The sequence below is a fragment of the Peromyscus californicus genome, unplaced genomic scaffold (genome assembly GCF_007827085.1).
Source record: "Peromyscus californicus insignis strain IS unplaced genomic scaffold, ASM782708v3 Scaffold_13__1_contigs__length_99412109, whole genome shotgun sequence".
NCBI classification, from domain to species: domain Eukaryota; kingdom Metazoa; phylum Chordata; class Mammalia; order Rodentia; family Cricetidae; genus Peromyscus; species Peromyscus californicus.
The window spans coordinates 56,730,636-56,757,827 of record NW_026294424.1 but is presented as its reverse complement, the minus strand read 5'-3'; the positions used below and the strand labels follow the sequence as shown (position 1 = coordinate 56,757,827).

At 37.1% G+C, this 27,192-nt stretch overlaps 1 protein-coding gene across 5 annotated transcripts in view; it reads right to left on the bottom strand.

The window, feature by feature from the left end:
- Dthd1 (death domain containing 1) overlaps positions 1-22,308 on the bottom strand; it is a 74,741-nt gene extending 52,433 nt beyond the window's left edge. For 3 of the 5 annotated variants that reach the window (XM_052734964.1, XM_052734965.1, XM_052734967.1), the window contains exons 1-5: positions 19,603-20,211; positions 14,642-14,975; positions 12,022-12,201; positions 10,676-10,926; positions 3,079-3,243 (exon numbers count right to left, since the gene is read on the bottom strand). In XM_052734964.1, the coding sequence (XP_052590924.1) occupies positions 3,079-3,243; positions 10,676-10,926; positions 12,022-12,201; positions 14,642-14,975; positions 19,603-20,189 (1,517 nt within the window). In that variant the 5' untranslated portion in view covers positions 20,190-20,211. Of the gene's footprint in view, positions 1-3,078; positions 3,244-10,675; positions 10,927-12,021; positions 12,202-14,641; positions 14,976-19,602; positions 20,216-21,929 lie in introns of those variants that run through there. The other 2 variants (XM_052734968.1, XM_052734966.1) reach the window with 2 other exon arrangements.
- Between the last annotated feature and the right edge of the window lie 4,884 nt (positions 22,309-27,192).

Here is a 27,192-nt window from a genome sequence, read left to right as displayed (position 1 = left end):
ATGAGTACCAGAGATCTGCCTGTCTCTGTTCTCTTCAATACTCAAGTTGCAGATGTGAACTGTCATACTAAGGTGTTTGAGTGCTGGGGAACTGAACTGAGGTCCTGTTGTTTGCATGGCAGGAACTTTACTGACCAAGACCTCCCCCTAGGTCTCAAGCTAAATTCTAAAAGATGCTTTTGGATATTGTTGGGTAGTTTGTTCTTGCTCTGTAGCCCAGCTAGTCTTGAACTCACAACAGTCCTTCCTCAGCCTTCCATGTGATGAGATTACAAGTGAACCCTACCATATCCCCCTCTAAAACATATCCTTAAAGTAATCACTCTGTCTCAGCTGAGTTCTAAAAGTGGTCCTATGTTTTCATTATAGAGTCATGCATTCTATATCATTTCAATCAGTGACTGCACATACCTGGTTGTTCCTATGAGAATATAATGGAGCTGAAAAATTCTATCACTTAGTAATGTTGCAGTCTTAACACCACACTACAAGGACATTACTCACATGTGTGTGGTGATGTTGGTATGAAAAAACGATTGCCCTGCCAAGTGTATGAAGTTGCAGCATATAGAATTATGCATAGTACATGATACTTGATGATAACAATAAGCAACTATATGACTGCCTTTTGTATTTAACGTATTTTGATTATTAGCTTAGAATGTATTCCAATCTAAATAATGTTTGGGGTACAGAAGAAGACACTGCTCTCATAAAAGATGACAGCTCCAGGTATGTTGTTGCCCCTAAAGAGCTTGTAGTGGGACAAAGTAAGGAGGTAAAAGGCAGTGTCTGGGTGATTCTGATGCTATGTAGACCTAGAATAATGTTTACTTATGTCTTTAACTTTAAAAACAACAACCAAATTAAGTAAATCCAGATGGATTGGTTTGTGTCTGTAATTCCAGCAATAAGGAGGTAGAGGCAGGAGGACTATGAGGCCAGTCTTGTCTAAATAGAAAGGTTTGAGAGTATCCAGGACTAGCTAGCAAGATCCTGTCTCAAACGATATGAAATAAATAAATGAATAACAATTTAAAATAGAAATTTGCAGAGAATAAAATGTAAACAAGGCGTATAGAGATGTCTCCATGGTTAAGATCACATTATGTCCTAGTGTAGGACCCAGGTTAGGTTCCCAGCACTGGTGGCAGGCTGCTCAAAACCACCAGTGCCCTCAGCCCTTGGAAACCCTACACTCTCTTTTGAACATCATAGGTTCCTGCACTCTTAGAAAAAAAAGAGAAAAGAATGTAAGGGAAACAGTTTTATATAGCCAAACAATATGCTTCTGTTTAAAGTTAATAACACAAATGACCCAAAATGTGAAAGTTTTAAATATATGAAATAATAAAATAATAGTAAGTAATACTGTTTATGATTGAAGAAAAAGACAGTAAATTTAGTCTCACCACTGACACAGTATTTATAAATCTTACACAGTGCAGAGTAACATCTTGGGTCTTCAGATTCAGTGTTCAGACTCACCCAGAACCATGCCCTGCCCTGCAAGCTCCATCCATGGTAAAAGCACTATGTAGATATTCTATTAAAAACATCTTATATCCAATATTTTTACTATACTGAAATACATTTTGATAAACTAGCTATTTTATGTTTAAATCAGCTGCAACCATACACTCTTAGATTTATTCCAGGCTATGCTACCCAGGTTTGTGTGAGTACACTGTGTTCTTTGTATGGTAGTACAATTGGCAAGGTTTGAAATGTTCATTATTCCATCATTCAACAGAGTAAGGCTATAGAAAAGTATCCAAGTAATACTTCAAAACACGGAAGCAAATGATGTTGAAAATAATCCATTTCTGTAACACATGTAGGTGGGGGTGAAATACTCATCTTCATTTTTGTGATGTGAGAATTTTTATGATGGATCTTGTTTGGGGTTTAATTTTTTTCCCATCCTAAATCATATCCTCAAATGCTAATGTTCATGTAACACTATATGTCACTACAGAGGTATACAAACCAAGGTGAGGGCACTAGGATGACCCTAATTCAATATCCCTAGTGTTCTTCAAAGCAGGAGTTTTCAACAGAAAAAGAAGAACACAGAACACTGTGTGAGGAGGACAATGGTCATTTATAAGTCAAGCACAGGCTTCCAGTGGATTTTTCCCTTGAAGTCCTCAAGGGAAGCAAACCCTACACATGCTCTGATTGGAGACACGGAGCCTCTAGAACTGTGGGATAATAAATAAATGTGTGACATTTTGTTACAGCACCCCTGGGAAACTAATACAGACTTAGATCCCAGAATAGGACAAGTTAACCCTTGCTTGGCCTCCAGAGAACAGAAGCTCTCATCCCCAGCAGACTTCTCTCACAGACAAGGACTGCTGGGTGTAACCACCAAAGCCAACCACTGTGATGTTCCAGAGTTCCCCTGGGGCACCAGGCTGGGGAAGAGCCAACAAAAACCAGCTTTGCCGTCATGTTCCCTGGACTCCTCCACTTCTTTCCTTTCCTCACAGGTTCTTCCTGAGAGGCCTCCCTCAGTCAGCCACCTGCCCTCTCAGCTCACACTGTGTTTCTGCAGAATTTGGCGTGGGGATAATCACAGAGGTCGGGTCGTCATTACGAAAGGAAACCTATCTTTAGACATGTGATTGCCTCTCTTCATGAGTGCCTAATCCTCATGTACCTGAAAACTGTCTAAAACATTCCTTTAATGGGCCGTCTAGAATACATGGAAATGAGAAAGCTAAATGAAGGAACTGAAATAACAAATTCAGTTTATATCTACATAGTTATGAGATGAGCACAGTACGAACAGTTAATTACTCTCCTGTGGAATTTAAGAAATGAAGGTGCTGTTTTGAAACTATTTTTGTGGTAAGAGAAACCTATAAAAATAAACCTATGTTGAAAGTAAATTTCGAAAGCCCTACATATACTGTCATGAGCAAAATTGCAAAGAGAGGATCCATGTCCATTGTGGTTTGCATTTTAAGTACACCCTAAAAGCCAGCGTATGTTTCTATGATCCCATTCCTACACATTAATTATAGGCTATAGGAGAGTGCCATCACCTCTGATCATTTCCTATGGCCTTACCTCTCTAAGTGTTCACACAATTCGAAAGATACCAAGCCATTCTGGACAGTTCTCACCACGACGTCATCAATCCCAAACCAACCACTGTCTCTGCTTCTGAATCCTACTAATTTCAAAGTTTCACAAGCGTTGTTACCAGGTTTTCTGATGGAAGCACTCTTGGTCCTATAAAATGGTTAACAGAAATGGGTAAAAATCCACATAGCACAAATCACATTAAAAACATCTACTTTTTATGAAGTAACTAATCCAGCAACAATCCATCATGTGTATGCTATGCATTCCTAATTATTTCTGACTTCAAGAATAGAAAGATGGGACGATTATAGCCCTTGCTTCTAGAAGTATCCATACACTATCATAGTATTATCTGTTTATAGCATGGGGTGATCTGTGTGGTACTAAGAAGAAAGTATGGGGGATTTAGGAGCAAATATACTATTCAAGGATATTTGCAGAATAAAAATGCTGGTGTGAAAGAATGGATTTAAAGAATGAAATACATTTTACTACTGGCAAAAGAAGGTTTAAGGGAACACTTAGAAACAATGGACTCAGAGGGACAAGTACAGACACTTTAGGGGTACTTAAGAACCATAGACTCCAACACCATTTCTTCTGGCTGGGTTCCGTCTCTTAAAATCAAATGACCATACATAAGGTATTTTGTATTTATGTATCTCAATTTTACTGGCTATCACAATAGAACAATGTTATCTTTATCATAGGATTATATATACAAGTGTGGATACTTATGAAGCATTCATTGAAAGTGTTAGGTGGTATTAATATTCCCATACCACATCCTACAGCAGAAGATAGCCAATATGCTTTCTTAAATACTTTTCCTGCTTATGTAACACGTCCCACCCAAAGCCTAACAGCTTTAAGTACCACATGTTACTGCTTGCCAACTGGAGTTCATTCCATAGACCAGTTTCTAAGAGCCAGCCAACGCAGTTCCCTTTCTTTGGAATTTGGCTATGTCAGAGTTCAGAGACTGTGGCTCATCACTTTCCTTTGGTTGCAAAGCTCTGGACTAAGGAAATCAATTGATAGTGTGCATATTAAGAAGAAAACTTAGATATTAAGGGAGTAAGAAAAAAATTAATGTGAAAGAGACAATGGAGTCTTCTGAGACTAATATGAGGTCCTTCAATGAATGTTCTTCTTGCATTCATTTAAACAGTATCTGTTCTTCACAACCAAAAAACAAAAAAAATGTTGATACTGAACACCTTTGGAGAAAAACATCCTGCAACTTGCTGGGGGACAGAAACAATTTAGCTAGCTACCAAAATCAAGATCGATCTCTCTCATCTCTCCCCATCTCTGTCTCCTCTCTCTCTGTGCATTTATGTGATGTGGTGTGTCTATGTGTAGATAATTAGAATTATAAAATTTACCTGTTTCACAGACCAATATGTCCTATGACTCAGAAACAAAGAACTGGTCTAAACTTACATTATTTTTAAAATCCTCTGTTGGTTTTTCAGGGACTCTGACAGAATAAAATAAAAAAGTAGAGAAATTGGCTTTGGGATGTTAGATTATAATCACAGATGTGGCAGATTTTTTTAATCCTGAAGCTAAAAATTAATTTACACTGGAGAATATATTCACACTGAATCAGAATCTTGATCATTCACTAGAAATAAATTTCACTAAATACAACGTTGATCCTTCCCTAAACCCACCCATGGTAGTTACTATTCACTTTTTTTCTGCCAATGCTCTGAGTTTCGATGAGGTCGTAACGTGTAGTGAAAGCTCATACATCCTGACTCAGGACAGACAGTTACTTGATTCAGCCAAATAGTGCATGTGGCATTCATGAGCAATGGCCACTAAAATATTGGCTAATCCTTTGTTTTGAGTGTACAATGGGGTTGCATGTCTCTATCACTATAGTTGAGTGAGACCATGTGACTAGCTCCAGTTAAATAATTGGAAATTGAAGAGAGATTTGTCACTTTGGGGACATGAGCCTTATTGCTAGTGAATCTTCCCAAAGTTTTTTCTACAGCCATAATAGCAACCAGAAAGTATTTGTTCTGTGCCTAAGTACAGGCATAAGAAGCAAGAAGCAGCCTTTCATAGCATGGAATGAGATATAAAGACTGTTGTTATATATGCATAATAAGATACAAGAACTGTTAAGAAATTTGTTATCACTTCATAACATAGGCTGATCTGTATTCTGTATTCCTTCTTGGTCCAGTTATGAGTTTCTAATAAATTTGGAATGGGAGTTCAGCTCTAGGCTTATAGAGCTGAACTTATTTATATGCATATAAATGAGGGAAATATTCCTGTTTTTCTCTAACTTGGATTTATGAAGATGTAGTGGGTATCATCTGCATGAGGTACAAACATGTCAGAGAATATAATTGGTTCAGGAAAGAACACAAATGAGAGACTATATTTTATCCCCAGTACACAAAAATATAAATAAATAAAAGTTATAGCACTTTTTAATTGAAGACTTTTGTTTGCTTTTCTGTGACTTAAAATGTGTCCTTAATAACCAAGATTAATAGCATGTGCCTGTAACCTTAGGACTGAGTAGGTTGAGGTTGAAGGAGAACAGAGAGTGTGCAGCCAGTTGGGCTACACAGGAAGTACCAGAAGAGCTATAGAACAAGAGTCTGTCTCAAAACACAAGAAAGAAACAGTCCTGAGTTAAAGAAACAGAATTTGCAGTAATAGATGCAATGTATCTTTAAGTCAAATAATGGCATGTTACATCCATACCTCCTAGGATTAACAGCTCTTTAAATAAACTATGCCCTACTTATGCACTATTAGCAAACCTTGACAAATAATGTTGCCTAGTAATGACTAGTACTTGGTCAAGATCAAAAAATGACATGTTGATGTTATGACAATTCTCCAAAATATATAAACCAGAACTGGAGAGATAGTTTGGCTAGCACAACATGGAGCATGAGCACAGGAATTCTGACCCCTACCACTAATGTAAATGATGGGTGGGTAGGTGTGTCTGCCCTTTTATAATCCCATTGGTCAGGAGATGGACATATGGAATCCTTGAAGCAAACTGATTAGACAGACTAGTTGAGCCAGTCTGTTCCACATTCAGGGAGGTACCCTGTCAGTCGATAAAGTGAAGAGTGATTGAGGAAGACACCCAACATCAACCTAGGATCCCACGTGCATACACACTTTCACACATACATGTTGAAAAATTAAAATAAATAAAATATAGTGCATCTTTCTAAAAATGATTTATTTAAAAATGTTCATCTCTTCCCAAGATAGAATCAGGTTCTGTGAAGATGCTGACTAAAATAAATATGCTATTAATCTCTAAGAAAACGTGCTGCAAGCAATCACATTATCAAAATTCTCATATCACATTTTACTTTCAGAACAATCCCTTTGTGGTATACATAATGCATGGGCCTTTAAATGTGAATGTCAACACTTTAGAATTAGCTTTTCTCAGAAAACTAATTTAGCCATTAAAGTACTGATTTTTACATAGAATTTCTTTACTCAAAAATTTAAAACAACTCCCATTATAAATTATACATGTTGATGATAGAGCTGTTTTAAAATAGAAGTGTCTCCTGACTAATTTTTTTTTTGTCAACTTGACACAAGTTAAAGTTACCCAGGAAGAGAAACCTCAATTGCAAAAATGATTCCATCAGATTGTCTGTAGCAAGTCTGTAGAGCATTTTCCTGATTCACAATTGATGTGGGACAGGCCGCTATAGGTGGTGCCACCCTTGGGCAAGTGGTCCTGAGTTGTATACAAGAGCAGGCTGAGCAAGCCATGGAGAGAAAGCCAGTAAGCAGCACTCCTCAATGGTCTCTACTTCAGTTTCTGCCCAGACTTCCTTCAGTGATGATGAACTATGATATGGAAGTGTAAGCCAGATAAACGCTTTTCTCCCCAAGTTGCTCTTGGTCACACTGTCATCACAACAATAGAAACCCTAAGACAGAAAGTATATGGACAAGGAGCGTATGCATGGTCACATTGCCTAGGGTGTATGGCATACTGAGGAATTTCCAGTGGTCTATTTTCTACATGGTTTGTATTTAGTTTGCAATAAATTGATAGATTGATGATCATTTTCTGGATCAAATTGTTCACTCTGAATTTAATATTTGTTACCAATGTAATCACTTTGGGATTTCAATTCAAATGACTGATATTGAGAAAAAAGTTTTTGTTTTTGTTTTTGTTTTTCTGATTCAACTACCCTGTTTAATTATCAAGTTACAAACTTTTGGTGTCTTGCCTAATTGACAATGTCCTTAGTCCCAGTTACACTTATCACAGACTCCATATTCTAATCTACTGTGTGTTGTGGATATGTATCTGGTCATGACAGCTGGGGATTCCTCATGATCTGTCAGCGTTAGTACAACTACTAGCACATGTCTCTATTCGAAAAGTTATTGTTTAAAAATATAAGAACATTTTTCTTTGTTGAGCACATATGGAAGTCAGTTACTATACCTTGAGATTGTGCTCCCAAAGACACTGCACATTAAGCACTAGCATAAAAATTTATTTCTTCAAAAGTGAAAATATAGACATTGCTAAACTGTCTTACTGATCAGCAGGGTCTACACATTCAAATTCCTTTCTTCATTTTTTTTTATTTCCAATAGGCTTCAGAATATCTAACTCAACAAAGAAGAAGTATTTCCACAATGCGGTACTTCATGGAAAAATAAGGGTGATGACTCCAATTTCCATTCAGGAGACTTTTATTTCTAACCTGACTATCTATCCATCCCCAAGGCGACTATCTTCATATACCAAGGAGTATAAAAATGAAATAACATTTGTTAAGATTATTTTGGATAAAATAAAAGACAACTAAATCTGCTTTACCCAACTATAAAATGAATCAATTAATAATAATGCATGTTTGTTAATGGAGCAAATATACAAGGTAGAAAAACTATATACAGAAGACAAACATCATCTTTACCTATTTTTCTCTTCATCCAATTCTGAGCAACATAAAATTCACTTTATAAATTTTAAATTTATAAATTTTAAATTTTTAAATTTTAAATTTATAAATGTTGCTACTTCTTGAGTCCAAAGCTCTTCTCATGTCAATGGCCATGCCTTTGGAGGGCAGGGTCAGCCCACTTAGGGTTCAAAGTTTCCTTATAGCAGTGACACTGACTAATATGGAAATCTCCTGTTGAGTCTGCTTGAACACAAAAGGTGAGTTCTAGAAACTAGGTTAATTCCCCTCAGACAATCTGCCAGGGAGACAAGATGATATATACACAGCCCAGGATCACTGTCTCAGGCCTGGCAGTCACCTATTACTACACCTTTCTCACCTTTCCTTAATTCCTTCAATGCCACATAAAAGACGTTCGGAAGAGCATCCCATGATAAAAAGGTCTGCTTCTGGTCACTTCAATATTTGGTTTCCATGAGTGGAAAGATATACTACTAGGGAATGTTCAAGAGGGGTTTCCTCTTGATTTTCCAAAGCAGGCTTTTCAACCCTCCAGGACCTTAATGTTCTTGAATGCAATAGTACATGATATGTTTGAAGACTTTACAAAGCAATAGCTTCAGGTTTAACAAAAGGGAAACATTTTATTCGCTCCATAGCTCTCTGAACCCATGTCTCACTGAAATTGTGACATTATTATGGTAGGTTGGGCCTTCCTGTGTGGACCAGACAGTACTAGCCCCTAAGGACCGTACAGCATGTGTGCTATTACTATCTATAACATTACCATTTCTTTCCCCAATTGATTCTTCCAAAGATTATATACTTAATACGTATAACACAGAATGGTACGTAACAAGTTTAGAATGGGTCATCTGAGAATCTTTCCCCAATAAAGCAAAAATAGTTCTATGTGGACAATGCTCTCCCAATAACCAAGAAACAGGAGGCAACAGCAGTAAACAGTAATCAAATGAGCAGAATATGAAACTATCCATCTTTGGGATCACAGGCGCACTGGAAAGATGAACATGAACGTTTAGCATATTGAAACTGTTGAAAGTAGTTTTGAAGTCGGAGTTGGATCTCAACAGAGACAGAAATACATGCCATCTGAGGAAACTGGCTCCGTTTCATGCCAGCAGAATCCTATAGTGCACACCCAGGCATTAAAGCCCCCAAATGAAGAAACAGAGCCACGAATGACAGCAGAAGAAACAGCCACAGATAGGAATTCTCAAGACGAAGGTACAAGCAGCAAGAGACTAGCAAGAACTTAGGAAATTTTAATAGGTGACAAATACAATAAGAGAGTTTAGAAGAAAACATTAAAAACAGTAATTCAAATGTCACCTTAAAAGTATATTTTAAAGATCAGAATATTTTTTTAACATTGGGGTGTTTTGAACTGGAATGTGAAGAAATTATATGGCACATTGCCATAGGTATATGATGATGGAAATACGTAACAGAAGTAAAGAACTGTGAAAGTGTGTTGGAAGGAGGCTCTGCTGGTGAAGTCGAGTAGTGAAATTATAACTACTGATCATGTCTATTTCTATGTCCCCTATCTTTTATCTTATAGTAAAGAATGTGTAATTTTCCTCCAGCCACAAATCAACAGAGTGCTGCCCCAAGCTTCTTAAGCTGCAAGCATAATAGGAACAAGAATATAGCCATTAACTCAGACAGATGGTGGGGACTCAATAGAGAGGAAATGTGTGAGTTCAGTTCATGACTGCATCACTCACTAGTTCTTAATGTCACTACACTTAAGTCTTCACATTGATAAAAAATGATAATGCAGGCCACAGTACACAAATCTGCCACAGAGTGACCTCTCGGGTAATAGCAGCTGTTACTCAATTCTTGTTTTTCAAAACCAGTCCTTTCATGTTTAGTAAATGGGAATATCCTCTTCTGTCTCCTCTATTAGGAAAGAAAATTAATCTTAAGTTAAAAGATGGGAATTAAGATCAGGTTTAATGTCCTGCAATATGTTCAATTTGCTAACCTTCCACTTTTTTTGTTTATTTTGGCTGCTGAGTTAATATGCATATTTGACTTTATTCATGAAGATGTTGTTCGTTTATATGACTTGGGAGAAGAAATACACTTGCAGGTAAATATAAATTCAAATTAGGTTGATTAATTAACCAATTTTGAGACAGGGTGTCTCTGTGTAGCATTGGCTGTCCTGGAACTCACTCTGTAGATCAGACCGGCTTCAAAATCGCAGAGATCCGCCTGCCTCTGCTACGGGAGCGTTGAGATAAATCGAAGCAGCACCACGATCTGGGAAATTTTATTGCATTTTAATATATCAAATTTATCTTATTCATACACTGAATGAAGAAACTAGAAGTACTATGTTGCATTCTTATAATTAACCATATCATAAATTCTTGAAAGATTTAATCTCATATCTATATTATTAAAAAGCACCGTTTTTCACATGGTACAGCTTTGAGTCCATTAGAACTAAAACTCTTTCCTATTGTGGGTCAACTGTGAGAACATACTTCATACTATTTTACTCAGATATTTAAATACAAGTCAACTGATTACAAGTAACCCTGGAAGGTTCTTTGTACCCCAGTAAATTAGTTAGCAGTAGTAGGTCTCTGACTCACCTGTTGAAGTACAAGGGTGTTGGCAGGCTCCTGTGCACTGTGGCACTCTCTGGTCTCCTGTGATCTTTCTCAGACTCAAGGTTCTTTTTTTCAGGGAGAGGAGAACAAGGAAGGAATACCGTGACTGGCTTTTGAAAAGAATGAGTTGATGGGTGCTGGATGTGTATAAGAGGACTTGTCGACTGTACTGAATAGGAGGAATCTTGATGTGCTTTTAAATATGACACCAGAGAAGGGTCGACTGGCTGGATCTAAACAAAAAGGAAGGAAAAATATGTCCATGTCCATGTATACACACTCAAATACACATATGCACACATACATTCAGAGGATGCAAGTATTAGCATGGCCCTAAAACAATTTTCTGAAAATTTTAGGGAATGTATTTTCATGTGATTCTCTGTACATTCTTGCCTGGAAATAAAATTCTTTATATAAAAGCACACAATTGAGTAAAATCTCTTAAAATGTGGTTTCCTATTCATATATGCATGTGCACATGAACACACACACGTGCATACACACTCACAAACACACACGTGTTTATTTATGCATATATACGTTTGTGCATGTGTTTTAGAAACACTCAACTATAAACAACAACATAATCAAGGAAACAGAAGTGACATTTTGTGTAATTTCTAAATATCACTATTCTTAGATCATGCGATCAGCACAAAATTGAGAAGAAAACTAACACAAGTCAAAGTTCATAGAAAATATTTTCAAATACATTATTACAATTAGGCTTTCTTCCCAATCTTTCTCCTTGACTTACTATTTGTGATAGGAACTGGGAGAAATAGGAAAGAGAAAATGGGAAGAACAAGGCTTGGAATGATAAGGAATCCCACTGGAGAACATAAATTTTCTGGGATGTATATTCATATGGCATTACACGTTATGAAAATAGTGTTTGTGTACATTAAATTATTGTCCAAAAAAGCTGATTTTCTTTAGTAAATACAGTAAAAATTCATGATAATAACCATTTGAATGGATCAGTAGCTTCCTATCTTTTTCCATCAATTTATTTGGAAATCTGGATTTATATAAATACCCCCAAATTTGTCAGCAATTGTTTTCTAGACATTCAGCATATGTTTGCCAACAAACATAAACAAATAATACAGAAGACTATTTAGGAAAGCCTTGTAAATAAAAGCAGAGGTGTGTTTCAGATTGCTCAAAGTATTTACTGTATCACTCAACTCACTATAGATGAGTCCGCATATAAGAGAAGATAAGCTTCATGGATATATGACAAATCTACAATTTCTGCATCTGTAGGACCATGCTGGCCCGCTAGACAGAGAATATAATTAATTTACCTTTTTAATTTTTACCTTTAACTGGACAAGCACTGGTGAGTTGAAAACTCCTGCAGGATAACTGAAGGCTATCCGGGCATCTACGCTTGATTTTAGATTGAGTCCTTTTTTCGTTACTGTGAAAGACTGTTTCTTTAAACATGACACTACTGAAAACATACCCAACTTGTAAACATTCACTGCAGCACAAGTCCCCTATACGGAGTAAAAGACACTTTACTGAAGCAAGCAATTAGCATTATTTTGGAAAAATACATATATAACACATATTCTGTGGGCTGTCAAAACAAGCAAAAAATGTATATGCTACCCATAATCTCCCATGGTGTGGAGAGATCACATTCACTAAGATATGATCTTTTTTGGGAAAGGATAAGGAGATGTTAAGAGTTTCTTAAGCTTGAACTTCCCAATAGAGAAATGAGAAATGAATTTATTTTGTAACTTAAATTAAATCTTCACACATGTATAATAGGTAGTCATAATATCTTCACAAGTTTTAGTTACTCTGAAATCCTAGCCATTTTTGGCTAGAATGATTTTTTTTTTGGGATAGAATGAATTTTATATATAGAACTTGTCTAGAAGTTTCTATGCAATTTTACAGAATTCCAAGGGATAGAATTTTATTTCCTGGGCATTTTACTTTAACATTGCAGCAAGTGTACTGTCCGAAAAATTCTTTCTTCTGACAGATCACAACATCTTCAGATGCCATAAAAAGTTATTGTCTCTATTTCTTTCCCCAGTGGAAACACATAACTACAGAGTAATACACTGTGTCTTTCTTCTGTATTTATATTAAAATAAATAACCATGTATCCAAGCACATACTCAACAGTTTTATCATGTAAAATGGAACTGAGTCCATAAATGGAAGGAAAATGATCTATGTGTATAATCATCAATGCTTTAAACAAGGAGGCAGACCAAGAAATAATTTGCTCTGTTCATGCATTCCCCAATACCAGCTAGACTCCACCCAGCATGAGTGGATAATAGCACATGCACACACACAAACATTTCAGGGTTATTCACACTGGAAAATAATCTGCCATTTGAAAGCTGACTAAGGAAAACATTTCACAATATCACAGTTGGGAAAATTCGGAGCACAATGATCCTGCTTCAGTGGCCAGAGGGAAAGTAGTGAGAAGAAAAGGTCTCCTGGGAACAAGTGGTGGTTGCTGAGCACTGAGACCACATTTGGCAGATACCCGGCAAACTAAAAAGGCCTTTGAGAATTAGAGCATTTAAATGTCATAGGACCCACATAAAACTTTGGAAGGGGTCCAGAACTCAAATGTTCCTGAGCTAAAATTAGAGATAACTCTCATTAGCCTACTATGTAAAGAAGAGTACAGTTTTCTGGTAAACAATGATCGTCTTAATTTTTCTTGTGTCTTGATTATTCATTTACAAAACATCTTTTGAGCCCATCTGGGAAAGGCACTTGTACTGTGAGCAGTTTCTAAAGTACTTGTTATAAAGGACACACAGACTCGCCAAGATTGAGAGGCCTGCTCCAGAGCAATGCTAATCAGACTCCCATATTCACAGGCAGCTAGTCTAAATCTAACAGGTATTAGTGGCATGAATAGGAGTAATGAAAACAGACTTAGCTTTATTATTCAACTATGTAGCCTTGATTTGATTTGTAAACAAACCAAAAGGACAGAATGTATTATGAAGATTTTAACATGTATTCTTTTCTGTTCCCACCAAATAAGAAACATTTGCATATAAAAACATAAACACCTTAATTGTTTACAAATAAATTCAGTAGCCCACAGAAAACTCAACTTGAATCCTCATTAATTCTCTAATACTAAATTCAGTAATTCTGGATTCTGTCTCAGCAACATTTGAATTTGTGACATAGAGAGCCTTAATATTATTACAATAAAGTCTGTTTCACATGGTGAAAACTTATTGACAACTCGCTTGTATAAAGACTTTCCCATCTTCTTAAGTGGTTTGTTCATTTAGTTTTTGCCGTCTTATCAGGCAGACATTATTATATTACTTTTCAAATAAAAGCTCTGAGTCACAGAGAGGTGTCTTGATCCATCTGAATTTATACTGTAGCTAAATGTGGGAACCACATTTCTTCCTTTACTGCCCTCATCCCAGTGACTAACAACACAATCCTCAATGTGTAGATTAAAATCCATTTATAAATTTAATCAATTCATCAGAGCATTCACATACACAGTTTCCATTATATATATATATATATATTTCTCCCAACCTATGAATAATAAAAACTAAAACTATAGCATCTGAAGATTCTAATGCTTCTGTGTGGGCAGCAGTCCAACACAGTAGATACGTAATTATGAAGTTAGCATGAACTATGAAGTGAATGAAGCTATGATGCTGGTTGTTTTCTAGGAGAAAGAAAGGAATATTTGGTGAGTCCTAGACCCATTCTCTATTACTAACTTTGGCAAATAATTTCTACTGTTTGAGCTTCATAGACGTTATTTAGGGAAAAAAAAACGTGAGTATTCTAACATAAATGTGTCCACACTTATATAATGGAACAATTATTACTACATTACTGCATAATATTCTGAGTTACAAGAAGGGAAGGGAAACAAACAAATACAGTTGTAGCCCAGGCCTTACTGACCTTGTAAGAAGTTCCCCTCATTCCTTCCAGTGAACTTGGCGTTAGGTAACTGGATTGAAAGTTTGTGTCTGTCATTTTCACCAGGATGTCTCTGTAACTGCCCTTGTAGCTTGCCTTGAAAGGAATTGCAATGCATACTGGGAATGGGATTTTCTTTTCCTTATCTGAGCATTCAACAGCGATGACGTTGCTGACCAACTCTTCGTTAGCACTCACTATAAAGGAGCTCATGCTGTTAATTATCTGGCAGTCCAACTGTTGCAGGACATGCGATGGTGCTGTGATGTAACAAGACACTTGAGGGTCAGTCCCAGCGCTCAGCACATCAAGATACCTGGAAAAAAAAAAAGCAAGCTTCATTTTCCAGCCATTCTATCCATGTACTTTATAGACAAAGGCAGAAGGTCACAAAGTGTGAGGCACATTGCCTTGATGTGGACTTTAATGTTCCTAGTTATTAACCCTGTAATCAAAAAGATGCTAAACCTCTGTGTACCACAATTTCCTGTAATATGGGGTGAAAGCAACATCTACTTCACATAAGCTATAACTGTTTTTGACTAATTTTATTATCAAAGTGATTGATTTATTCCTCACTATTGTTCATCCTATACTAAAATTCTAAAATTAATGATGTTTTTAAATAAATTAATAGTTTACTTAACTGTGAGGAGAGAGATGCCTTTATAGTGAGGTCCTCTAGGATTACAAGAATGAATTTTTTTTCTGATTTAAAAGTAAAAATTCAGAAAAAGGAAAGTCCCAGCATTCATCCAGTCTTATTGAAATCAAAAGTACACATGCATGTGCATGCACACACAACCCCTCACACACAAACATACACACACACACACACACACACACACACACACACACACACACACACACACACACACTCATACAGAGAGAGAGAGAGAGACAGACAGAGAGAAAGACAGACAGAAAGAAAAAGGGAGACAGAGAGATAAGACAAAAACAGTGCAGAGGTATTCAGACTCTATATATGATTGGGGTAGAGTAGATTCCTTTTCTTCCTCAAAAGTAGCTAGTTTGGGCGATTGTAGGAAACTGAATAATCCAGACAAAGAAGAAAAGCTAATTGCTCCCTTCCATAGGCCCTCACTCCTGACTCACCACCTGTTCTGGGAGACTTGAAAATTCTAAACAGTTCCATCTGGAGGGGAAAAGGCCACCAAGTCCTTGACTTGGAGAGGAAGAAGAATAAGGAAGTTGCCCATCTTAAATGCTTAAGTATAAAGTACATTAATCTACCTAAAACCTCTTATTTATTTGCCTGTCTACCTACTGGCAAGGGATCTGTATGATGCCTATTACCTCAAGAAGTGATGAATATGAAGCACAGAAATTGTCCAAGTACACGAGGTCAAATAGTGATATTTAAGTTTTGGTACACTAATCCTATTAAGCAGGAATAGATTTCTAATCCTCAGATTATCATTTGAAAAGTTTAACTATTTTATTTCTCTTCAACACCATCTTTGCAAAGATTTTCAGTGCCTTATAAATTTGAATTCAAATTTGAGACTGGCCATTTCCTATTTGTTTGCCCATAAATACCACAACCTCTCAGAATAGTCAATAGTTTAATGCTTCCTGTTGGTCAGGTTTTAGCCACATAGTTTTACTTAATTTTTATAGCTTCTGTGTCAAGTATTATTATCTCTACTATTTTGCAGACAGGGAAACTGAGGCTGAGATTTTTAACTTGCTACAAATCTCATAGATGTTCAATTTTAGAAGTAAACGTTGACTCTCTGCTTCTTAATGTGGAAGTAAAAGCTCTCAAATATTGTCATTCCTTTCTCAGATCTTCCCTAAGTAATGATTGCTCCATCCATTACAGCTTGAAACTAATATCTAATCTATGATATTGTGAAGTTTGGATGAGATCTAATATTTAAACCTATTAAAATGTAATGGATCTGAATAAACTGCATGATCACTAATGGTTTGATCTCCATGTTAACACCATCCACTTGGGGTTCTCTTCTTGATATTTATTTCACAACAGAGAAATAATGGAAACAAAGGCAATGTTGAAGGTATATGACAGGATCTATGTATAACACAACATCATTTTCTCAGTTATATATTAATAAAGTTTTAGCTGTTTTTCCTTTACTGTTAATACAGTTCAAAGTTTACTGCTAAATATAATTTATAATTTCATAAGGAAATATAATTAAGCATTTAACTCATAGAGGTCATTTATTTATGTACACAGTTCTGAACTTATAAAAAGATCTCCAGCACGCTGATCTGCTTAACTTTTTTGTTCATAGAGATAATGATAATTCAGAAAAAAAAGAAACATTATTCAGCAGAAGATTCAGTGAACTGGCTTCATTTAAGTCCAGGAATGCCCTCTTCTCTATCCTGGAGACCATCTCAATGCACCCCACCTCTATAAGGTGTGGTTCCCAAATGACAGATAAAGTGTACAGGAGATTTGTAAATAAATCCAACCTCTACAGTCTTAATCAACGATGACTAGTCTTGTTACTAAATAGATTACATTAGTTTAGTGTTTTTTTTTCTCTTTGTGTACACTTTAGTATAGCTACCTCCAAAGGATGGGGCTTTTGGGAAACTGAAGGTTGAGGAACCACAAAAGATCCCATGCAAGGTTTTGTTTATTGCATATACTTTTATGTGCTGTGATGGCTTCCTAGCCTGGGGGACTGCAATGAAGAGTCATCTTGGTAAATATGCAAGCCAAGCACAATTGGTTCAACGCCACAGAGGAAGTCAGTCGCTAACCAGGGAACACCTAAAGTAGGTGTCAGAGGGAGTGGTGCCGGCAATGACTCACGAGGTGCTGTTTTGAGTCATTTCTGAATGGGAGGATGTGAAGTGTCAATGTTTTTCTCAAATGAAATGAGAAACCACATATTGACAACTTTAGAGGTTGTTTGTCAGGGACAGTAATTCTTGCAAACCATGGAGGTCTTCATGCTTTGAAAGATTCATCGACAGAATTCACTAAATTCTCTTTGCTGGGGATACATTACTTTCTTTTTTCATTTTGTTTTTATAGAGTCCTATGTTTAAGGTAAGCAAAGTACTTGCTGAAGAACATAGACTCGGTGATGTTTTCCTGGGAACGGTGTTGTGTGCCTACACAGTAGACCATCAGCGTGTTATGCCGAGAAGGATACAGGTGTACAACAGCAGTGAGGAGTGGTAGGATAGTGAAAGTAGCTGGGCTGTGGGGTGATATTTTATTTGTGTACCACAATAAAGCTTATCTGGGGATCAGAGGAAAAAGCTAGCCACTATATTAAACATAGAGGTCAGTCAGTGGTTACACACCTCTAATCCTAGCATTTGGGAGGCAGAGATTCATCGGGATCTCTGTGAGTTCAAGGCCACACTGGGATCAGATCCAGGCATGGTGGCACACGCCTTTAATCCCAGCACTATACATGGAGGTTGGAGGTCTGTACAGACAAACAGGAAGTAAGATGGCAGGGCACAGAAAGGTATATACGCATAAGAATACAGGAAGTAGCTCTCTCTGGAGGCTGAGGAGTTGGTAAGGTGAGGTTGGCTGTGGCTTGTCTATTCCTCTGATCTCTGCTTTTCACCCCAATTTTTGGCTCCTGTTTTTTTTGTTTTTATTAATAAGACTATTATTTTTATTAATAAGGCATGACATCAAATAACATACTAACACCTAGCTGAGTGTGAACACTGACAGAGGGACCCAACACTAAGGCCCCTCTGTGACTGTCTCATTTGCTAATCACATGCACCAAGGAAGAAGACACTGAGAAACTGAGATAAAAAATGAACACACAAATAAAAAGAAGGAAAAAGAAAACACGAAGCAAGTTTCAAAATAACTTGCTAATAATAAGACAGCAAATAAAAATTAATTTTGTCCTGCTCCCCAAATATTTTCCCCACTATATCACATTGTTTAGGAAGATGTTGCATTTATCTGGGAAAATATAGTTAGAAACTATCAATTTAGACAAATCAAGAATCAATGCTACCTTGCAGTGGTGGGGAGATAGCTCATAAAATACATTAATCTTTCTCCCTTTCTTTATTCCATGGACTTTTAGAGAATCTGATTAAAAAAAAAAGCAAACAAACAAAAAACTTCTGACAATTTTCTGAGTTGAATAGGTGTGACCATCATATTTACCTTTAAGAACTCTGAAAAGCCTATCCACAAATCCCCTGGAGCTCTGAAGGCAAGATTTAAAGACTGATGACAATTATCTTAGAGATAATCGTAATCATATTAGCAAATTGTCTTTTAATTTTTTAACATTCTGAAATTTCTTTTTTTCTTATTAGAAACTGAATTTTGTTATTTAGAAAAGTGTCCATGATCTGAACAATTGCTCTGAATTATTTTCATAACTAATTATTTTTCCTTTAAAGCACTACTTAATATTAGTATTTTCTAAAACAATGAAGAACAGAATGATATTAGCAATAGCAGCCACATAAATTTCTGTGGGTTGATTTTTAACTTGAATCACTTGTTTTCAGTAAATTTTGGAGACATGACACAAAAATATAAAACTTCATTACATATTCCCTCATATCATATGTTGGGATTTTTATCCCATAGAGGACTGTTAGGAAACAGGGCCTTTGCAGGACCTAATTAGGTCATAGCACAGTCCTCATGGATAGGATTAGCATCATTAATAAAGGACCTTGAAGCTGGTTTGCCCCTTACACCATTTGAGAATGCAACAAGAAGGTACCATCTGTGAATCAGTAAGCTTTCAGTAGACACCGAATCTCCTGTGCCTTTCTTGTCTCTCCACCTCTAGAACTCTAAGATATTAATTTCTTTCACTCAAAACAAACCAGTTTGTGGTAGTGTGTCATAGCAGCAGGCTTAAGGCATTTAAGAACTACAGAAATGAATGTAGAAGTAGGCTTATATAAACATTTCTCACGGTGTCTTTACTTACTCCTTCTCCATTATGTTATTCTTTTGTTTTGGACTCTCTGAGTCATTATGAAGACTATTCACATCCTTACTGGAGACATCCCATGCTGCTGGGGATGTAATAATCTCTTCTCCTCGGTTTTCTGAGGTCTCTCGAGTTTCCCTTGTTGTTGTCTGGATTGCATCATGAATGTCTTCCTTGTTGCCATTTATGTTCTCAGCAGTCATGTGTTCTATTTGTTTTTCATCTTCATTTTCTGCATTATCTGGGAACACTGTGCTCTGTGACTCTTCTTGCCCTATTACATTTCCACTCAATGATGCATTGTTTTCTTTCCCCCCTAATTCAGAATTTATCTGGGTTTGATTTTCTTTTAACTGGACCTGGTTTGTGTAATGACGTTCCTCTGCATTTGTAGGAGAAACAGTAGCTGTTTCCATGACATTTAGTTCCCTTCTTGGAGCAATGTCTGTTGCTTTGGTATCTTGAATGGCCGATATTGTCTGCTGTGGAGTACGGTCCTCATGCATGCTGCATAAATTACACATCTCCTTTTCTTCTTTCCTTAGAAGCATAGCACTGTTCCCCAAATGTTCATTCATTTTCATGAGGCAGTCTATGAAAGCAATAATTTCTGCACATGTAGACACACAAAAAAGAAGTAAAAACTAAGTCAAATTATGCTTCTGCACAGATGAGGGAAGTATCTGCACAATTTGCCAGCTTTTAACCTTTTTATAACTACAAGGGAAGAAACTCTACTTTTAACATAGTAGCCAAGTAGTGAAACTGGCCCTTTTTTCCCCAGAAGTATGCTTTAAACCTTATAGAAAAATGTGAGGATCCTTCTCCTTAATAAGGATGGAGGCAAGAACTCCTCAGTCATTTGGAATATTTGACAGTTGTTCCTTTGCCTTGGGAGATACTATACTATATCAATTGTCCATTTCAAATATCAGACATATATTTATCTGAACACCCAGGACAGGTCAATAGCAGAAAAGCAACAGCTATGTTATTTATGATGACACAGATGCTGTATTTTGGTCGGAAATTCAATCCTTCCCCTACTGAGCACGTGATCATTAAAATATGCCAAATTGTTCTTTCAAAGAATAACGTTACCGTATCATTCTCTGACTGGACCCTGCAATGGTTGATCAATGAATACCAAACTAAGACAAATTGCTTTACTCTAAGGCTAAGTAAGCATCATCAAACCCGAGTCAATCCATTTCTCACTCCATCCTAAGCTCCTATCTGTGCATCTCACTTCGCAAGCTTCTCTCAGGCTGAACCTTTCTAGACTCTCAGCTCTGAGTCAGGAGTCTGTATCCAAAGATCACACATCTCACTGTCACCAAATCATCCTTCCACTAGTCTGGACTTGCCTTTGCACTACAGTTCTGACAACTTGGTCTTTGTCTGATGCCTGAGATCCCATGTTTATTTTGAACTCATCCTTTTTGGTAGCTTACTAATTGCCTTAGCTTGTTGTCTAGGACTGGGTTCAATCCTTCCAGAGACTGACTGGCGGTGAGCTCCTGCTGATGGTCCTGGGGTCACATGCTCTGGGAGAGGTTCTCTGATATTCACTATTTGGCCTCTAGACTGAACTCCTTAGTGCTGTCTACTCTGGATTCCTGACTGAGGTCCACCTGCTCACCTTGACATGACTTTATATGTCTGAGAGCTGGATTTCATACTGCCACCTAGATTCTGAAAGCATCGATGTTAGGACCACAGTCCTCAGATACTGCATCCCCCATGCTTACTGTACTTTTTAGTGCACACACCTGGTCATATTCCCAAGAATTTACATCCTACTTTCAGTGTGTAGGGATCCAGTTTCTTCTAGCTTATCCAGTCTTTCCAGTGTTTTTGTAATTAATAGCACTAGGCTCAAATGACTCTGGAATTAGAACATGCTCTTCCAATATAGAAAAACTGCCTGTTCTGCTTTAATTAGTCCTGGACTTTCCTTCCTCTAAGGCTTTGGTCTTGCAAATAACAGACCAAGCACCTGAATATCCAGTTGCATGGCTCCAATTAGTTGTTTAGGCGTCAGTTTAAATACCACATATTTCCTAGCAGAGCCGTAAATTCCCTTCCTTAAAATATGATTCCTGGCCACCAGAGAAGCCTGAAAACACTTCAACTGTTCCCCAACAGGAGGAGCGTTTAAATCTTGTGAGATACTGTCTTCCTCTACTTTCTCTATAATAACATCAGTTTTTTGTAAACAGATTCTACCTTCCTTGTTTCTATACATAGCTCCTCTTAAATATTGACCAGATGAGTATTTCAAAAGAAAGTACAAACCCAAGCAAACAAAACAGACTACTTGCCTTGTCTCCAGACACATTGATTATCCTTGTCAAGTAGTATATGCAGCTGCTGGCAGGTAGACTGAAGAGTCCCTACAGTGTGTTCCAACAGTTGATGAAGGGCTTCACTGAGCCCTTGACCCAAAAAGATCACTGTGACTAGCCAAGTGGCTCCCCCAGCCACCTCACAGAGACTATCACCCAGGAGAGCCTGCTTTAGCATTTGGTTTTGTCTCCAAATCTGCTTCAGTATTTGTCCTAATTTACCTAAGCCCTTGTCTTCTGTATCCATTTTTAAGCTCCAGAAATAATATATGTATCTCCTGCTAAAGGTTTAGCACGTTCAAACTTAGCAATGGTTATTTCTTCTAAAATCTCATAGATGATCCAAGTCAGCGAAACATTCTTCCGCAACCTAAGAGTTTATTCGGCTTGTTGTTGACCAGTGAAAAGTTACTAGGTGACCAGAAGAGGGGCGTTCCTGAACCCTAGTGCTATTGTGTACGGAGGAGATTAATCACCAGGACAGAGTTAGCTCACATAATCATACATCCATGTAAACTTTGCAAATTCAGTATGCTATGGAAACCCCACATCTCTTTAATTTTTACAGTAACAAAATATGTATCCCAGGTAGAAGATGAACTTAATTAATTAAAGCAAACTCTTGTTTTTTTTCTCTTTTATTACAATACTGCTACTAAAATTCCTGTCTGTATCTTTATAAATACTTATTAATGAAATATATGGTTTGCTTTAAAATAATTTGGGAGTATACGAATAAAGTTTAGAAAAATAAGATTGGCCATAAAATTAGAATTTGTTGGAACTGGATGAAGTTACATATGGGGTCTTTTTAACTTACATACATGTAAAATAAGAAGTAAAGATTTAAAGTTAAAACAAAGAGTTAGAGGAGGTCCAGGCATGGTGACTTATGAGTCTAATCATAGCATCTGGGAGTTAGGGGCAGGATGATTATTTCAAGTACAAGACCAATCAGAGCTCCATAGTGAGACCCAGTCACCAACAACCACAGCAAGAGTTAAAAGAAAGAACATCCCTCTGCTGGAGCATAGCCTAATACCATTGTTTAGTAAGTATAATTACTACTTTCTTATAGGTAAGTGTACATCAAGATTGAGATAGGAACTTGGTCTCAGCTCTGCCCTTTGATAATTTCTCTCTAATTGTGTCAAGTGCTTCTTTACAAAAAGAAAGCAAACCTGAAGAGTGACTTCCTCTGGGCTAACAAGGAGTATTTACTACCAATATAATTAAAATTCAGATGTAGAATGTTCTCACCATGCTACCTGTCCAGTGGGCACATTATAAATGGGATCATTGCAACACAGGGCTGGACGTAGGGGAGGCTGAGGTATACTGCAGAACAGCCTGCTTCCTCTCCTCCAACTCCCCTTTTCTAAGAAAAGAGAATACACAGCAAAGGGAGAACTCATGTTCCCTAGAGGACCTGATAGAAAATAAAACCTTTCAAAAAATAGGGGAATAGAATGCTTTCCGCCCTACAGCAACATTATTTCATCTTAAGCACTGAGGTTCTTAGGGCTTCACTTAGAATACACAAACCATTGGGGGAAAGAGTTCCAGGGAATGAAGAAGGAAGAGTGAAAACACAGACCTGTAGCCTGCACAAACCTCCCTCCCTGGTCCATAGATTCCAAAGGGCATGGAAAAGAACACAGAAGAGCTGGGGGCTCCAGAGTGTATCTCCTTATATCCTACTTTTCAGGTAACTAATAACTTCTGAGAGAGGGCGAAATTGTCATCCACAGGGAAGAGCCCCTCATTGGCTATCCAATACCAAATGGTCAGCACTGAAATCATATACAGACAATCAACACTAAATGGACTCAGGAAGTTGTATTTATACATTTGTGTGTTTACATGCACGTGTGCGTGCACACACACACACACACACACACACACACACACAAGCAGGAATGACAACAACAATTGGAGAAGAGGAGGCTGTGAATTTGGGGGGAAGAGAGGGAACACGTGGCAGGGGAAGGGGTTGGAGGAAGGAGAGTGGAGAAATGATGTAATCATATTTTCATTTTAAAAATTACAAAATAAGTCTTATTTTCCAGTGAAACTCATTTTTTTTTGAAATTTTAATCCATATCATATAAAAGATTACATTAAAATGTTTTCACATTCTTTCGGTTTTCAAGGCATTCTAGTTGCATCTCAGCTTATTCTTTTGGCTAAGTGCTGAAATCTATATATAATTTCCCAGATCATATACAAATGGCTTTTATTCGAGACTAATTCTGAAAACCTTTCTCCAGTATATACTGTGAGCTATGATTTCAGGCCTTTTATGAGAGGCAGATACATGAGTACATAACTGCAATACACTTTAGACTGTTGAGAGCTAGACCCAAAGCATGAAAACTTAACTGATGGAGGTATTCAAATTAGGAACCTAAGGATGAACAGGCTAGAAAACACAAAGAAGCACCATTTTAGATTAGAAATCATATTATCGAAGGTATGTACATGAGAAGTTTTGCAGTGGAATGACAGTAGAAAGATGTGATTTTAGGGAAAGACTCCGTCAGGAGGGATGAGAAAAGTTGCATCCAGAATTGGAAAGACTAGAGAAATCAGAATTTGGCTTTGTGGATAGAAGTGAGAGGTTATATGTTTTAAACCAAAGTAACAAAAATGATGAAATCTGTGCTACATGTCACATATGGCACTGATGCCATAGATTTAATTCTTGGGAGGCTTGAGGATCTACATTAAAGCAGTTACAGGGCAAGCAACGAAAGTGGACATCTTGAAAGCAGATTGAATTTGGAGTAGAATACATAGAATTTACTGCACAATCAGACAGACTGAAAGAAATTGAAAGCATTGGATATATGCCCATTTATTTATTGGTCACTGATAAAAGAACTGTTATTGGCAATGGAATATAACTAAGCCATCTCACTTAGGTCACTTCCTAGTTGGTAACTGTATTAAGAAATATATGAGGGACTTTAGGTTTGTTAGAATGGAATTTGATTGATATTAGATTAAGCTTTCAAGTTAGCTCAGGAAAACCATTGAGACTGTGTTAGAAATGTAACAGATAGGTAAGAAGAGTATTGGCAAATATTTGAGCATTTTCTGTAAATAGGTAGTGAATGAATCCCCAGTAGTAGAAGAAAATGAAGAACTTATACCATGCACATTTTAAATACTGAATGAAACAATACTAAATGCAAGATCACTAGATCCACTTATGTTTATTTCCTTATAGATGTGTGAGAAACCCTCTCTGTCAGGATAAGAAGGAACACCCAAAACCTCCCTCCTTAGTTCCAACACCACTTGCTCATTTCATGTCTACACTTGCTTTCTGTCTAGCTTCTAAAGAATAGGCAATGTTTGCAAAATAAAACTTACCACAGGCCATGCTGCATGCACTTGTTAAAACAGGCATCTGCATGTTTCTGCATTTTGATTTCAATTAATTGATGTCACTGACCACAAGAAAAACTGACATTTACAGTAGAGACACTCAAATAAATCAACTGCAGAAGTTCATCTGATGGTTTTCACACTACTTTAGACCCATCATTGTTGAAGCTCATTAAGACTGCTTCCAATTTCCTACTAAACAGCCTGTACTTCACTAACATGAGACAATTTAGCGCATAGTCTTGAATTCATATAAAATATTATATGGTTAAAAAGATGACAGTCTTTAAAAGTATCCAGTCAGATATTAAAACAGGGGAGTAGGATAGTTACTAGTATTTTCTCTAAAGAAGTAAAACTATAGCAGTTGGATAAATTATTGATTCAAAACAAGGGATAAAAACAATAGTGTTTAATGTTTTGGTATCGTATTTTAATAGAAGTCCTGATGGTTAGTGATTCATAGTTCAGATGTCAGCACAAGAGCTTTAAATATAAACTAAATGTAAATATTGTCAATGTGCATATCAGTTTTAAAATGTTTCAAAAGATCACATGATGGAGGAGGGAGGGACCTGATGGAGGGTGGCAAGGGAGGGGCTTGAATAAGAAGGAAGTATAATGACCTATGTGTATAAAGATACAAAGATGTCATGATGAATCCCATTATTGTGCATGCTAAAATAAATAAATAAAATAGTAAATAAAATAAATCAAATGGTAAAAATCAAAACCAACACGTCTGTTTTTGAAGATAGATTTGATGCTCCTTCTTTTTGTTTTTACTCTGCTGCTTCCTCAAATCCCCAGAAAAAGAAAAAAATAGTAATAAATTTCACTAGGAAAAAGAAAACAAATTATGATAGAAGAAAGAGGTCAGCAAAGTCCAAGAAGGTTAAAAGTAGTAAACTGTGTGACGCTAAGGAGAATTGAAACACAAGAATATAAATGGTGAAACGGGGCGGGGCTGGCCTGCACCAGAGATGCTCACAAAGTCCCAGCACTTAGAAAGCCCTGGTGCTCCTGGACTTGAGAAGGAACTTCAGATAGTAAGTAGTTTTTGTTGTGACTGGATTGGAAGCAGGTAGATGTCTATGGCCCACCATTGGGTTCACAGTCAATTCACAACCTTTTTTCTACTCACCAAAGTTTGAGAGTCTTTCCAGAAAAGACATCAGCAGAGAAGCTGAAGGCCTTATTTCAGCTTCTCACCTCTGAGAGCGTGGAGGGACAATCATAACCTCCTAGACAGAATGCAGAGTCCTTTCCATAGCATCTGTACACTGTAAGAGATAAACATCCGGGATTGAAGCATTCAGTGCCCCTCCCCCACTCTCAGCCCTTCAGAACCTGCTCAGACCTCACTGGATTGTCCAACCAACAATGAGGCTCTTAGTCTTAAGCCCTGCCTATGAATGTCAAGCTTGTAAACCGTGCACTTAATACCTCCCGTTTAAATATGGGGAAATAGCCATTGAGGTCAGGCATCTACAAAAGCCTCTAGTAGAAAGCAAGGGGCTGAACTATGGAAAGTCAAACAAAGCATTTGAAAGAAATGAGCCAACACAGGGAAGAGAAGAAAATACCAACCACACAGGTACTTAAATTTACCAGACTCTGGGATAAGACAAGAAAATGTACATCTCCTCCCATCAAACCAGAGAAGATTTTTCTTTACAAAAATGAGAAATCTGCCTCTTGAGAAGAAACTCAGAAATTAAAATATATTAACAGAAAAATTTCAAACTAGTATATGGTCAGGAAAAAAAAAACAGTCAAAAAGACCTTAGAAAGATCAAAGAAAAATGCAGAGACTCCCAGTCAGGGGTAGGGGGAAGGGAGGTTA